This window comes from Trypanosoma equiperdum (assembly GCF_001457755.1).
Source record: "Trypanosoma equiperdum strain OVI genome assembly, contig: ctg_744, whole genome shotgun sequence".
NCBI lineage: Eukaryota > Euglenozoa > Kinetoplastea > Trypanosomatida > Trypanosomatidae > Trypanosoma > Trypanosoma equiperdum.
The window spans coordinates 24,578-26,650 of record NW_027124692.1 but is presented as its reverse complement, the minus strand read 5'-3'; the positions used below and the strand labels follow the sequence as shown (position 1 = coordinate 26,650).

General features: G+C 44.0%; 1 protein-coding gene across 1 annotated transcript; it reads right to left on the bottom strand.

The window, feature by feature from the left end:
* Nucleotides 1-447: 447 nt before the first annotated feature.
* Nucleotides 448-1,905, bottom strand: TEOVI_000342500 (expression site-associated gene (ESAG) protein, putative; the record flags this gene model as incomplete). Its single annotated transcript, XM_067226330.1, has 1 exon — nucleotides 448-1,905. One exon carries the CDS (start codon nucleotides 1,903-1,905, stop codon nucleotides 448-450), a length of 1,458 nt encoding a protein of 485 aa, XP_067082431.1.
* Between the last annotated feature and the right edge of the window lie 168 nt (nucleotides 1,906-2,073).

Sequence of the window (2,073 nt, the reverse complement as noted above, 5' to 3'; positions counted from 1 at the left end):
TTCTTTTTTTCTTTTTTTCTTTTTCCCCCTCCCCTCGTTTCTCACGCAGTAGGAAGAGTAGCATACACATACATACGTGTCAAGGGAAAGTATTTACCACACATAAATGTAGTTCGAATATCCAATATGAACCCATTAGTGATGTTAGTAGGCACGTACATTCGTTCTATTGTTTGGCTTCACACGTCCTCATTCTGTATCACCCCACTCGGTCGTGCCTTCAGTTGTAGAGTGACAACATAACCCGGGTATGTTTTTCAAAGTTTAGATTGAGCAAAAAAAAAAAGCAAATGGAGACGAGAGTGCAATAAGTGCGCACCCGTAGAAAATATGCAACCACAGAAAGAGCAAGAGTATGTTGAACCATTACAAATGTACTGGACGGCAAGGCTCACATGACATGTAATCTGGGATATGGACAACAGTAGTTTCATATAATATACTACATCACACCAAACGATCAACAAATTTGTTTAACAGCGGAAAGATCGGCTTCGGATCCAGTCCGACAGTGATGGTGGCATTCGATACGGACAACAGCAGTCCCGATATATTGAAGGGGAGCCTAAATCCATGCGGATCTGCATTAAACAAAGGAAGACCTACTTCATCGAGAAACCGACGGATATCTGTATTTAGAGTCGTTGAGTTCAAACCATCGATAAGCGAAGTGCCCAGTTCTGTCACTACATCCATAGACGATAACTTCAGGTCTAATGTATTGTTGTCGATGGACATGTGCCTTACATTAGCGGTCAGGTTCACAACCATATTCAACACAGTGAATGACACGTTGTCCTCCGATACCATTTCCAATGTGAAATTACCATTACGTGAGTTGAAAATGAATGCTCCGCCACTAACGGTCTCCAGCCATGGAGGCGATGGCAACACAGCCGAGACGCCAAAGTTGCATCTACGGCACAACCTGAATAACTCGGGGTACATGGGCTCAATTAGTGAAGAGTTGTACCTTTCTGGGAGGAGAAGGGAAACATTTAGCATGCTCCAGTTATTGAGCAAGCGGAGTACGTTGTTTGCAGCTCTGTATGAAGAGGTGATACTAACGCTCCGATATGGAAGTGACTGATCCACTGCAAGAACCTCATCTTGCGACACTACTCGAGACGAGGACTCATCGGAAAAAATACCCATTAAAAGCTCTGCTCGCTGCTCAGTTATGTTTGGGTCCTTCATGTATATAATGGGGAAACCACGGAATATCTCTTCTGCCTTACTTTGTACGACAGGGTTGATAATACCCGGGACTATTCGCTGTAGTTCGTTTTTGATGCTGCCCTTGAAGATATCTATGATTCCGTTGATAAGGTTGTTGAGAAGCTGCATACCTCGAATAGCAACTGTTACATTTATTTCTCCAAGTTCAATCATCATATCCCTCACTGTTGCATTGAGCAGACCATCGTTTCTAGCGGATAAGTCCATAGCAAACGATGCATTCGCACCGCGGATATCGGTAGCGGACGTGCCACTAGGGCACAGAAGCGGCCACCAACAAAGTGGACTGTAATAAAACTTAGTTTTTGGCACACTGGCTGCCATGTCCCACACCGAAACCAAAAGTTTATTCGGGCTCTTCAGTTTGAGGGACATGTTTCCAATCGTTATGTTTGATACCTGCATTTCTTCCAGCTTAATACCTTGCACACTTTGCTCAGGAACAGTAATGTTTCCGATAAGTTGTCTCAGCACGCGGTGAACCATGGGCACAGCAGAAGTCACGACGGATTCATCAACGGCAAATTTCACGCTACCGGGTGCGGAAGACACGGGCGCTTCTCCATACTGAATGCCGTGAACCTGACCGGATGCTGCAACAAAATACGGCGCCAGTACCACGGCGACAAAAATTACCGTGTATATTAGAGTTGCAGCTCGTTGCATTGATGAACTAATATATATTCGATCTACCCGACGAAAGCCACTACCTACAAAAGTGAGGTGAATTTGTGTTAACCCAAACGGATGTCATACAAGAATCAGTTGCAACAAATAACTGTTGGTACAATCGATAAAAGATAGTGTAAAAATTTCCGAAAGATCATTAACGGT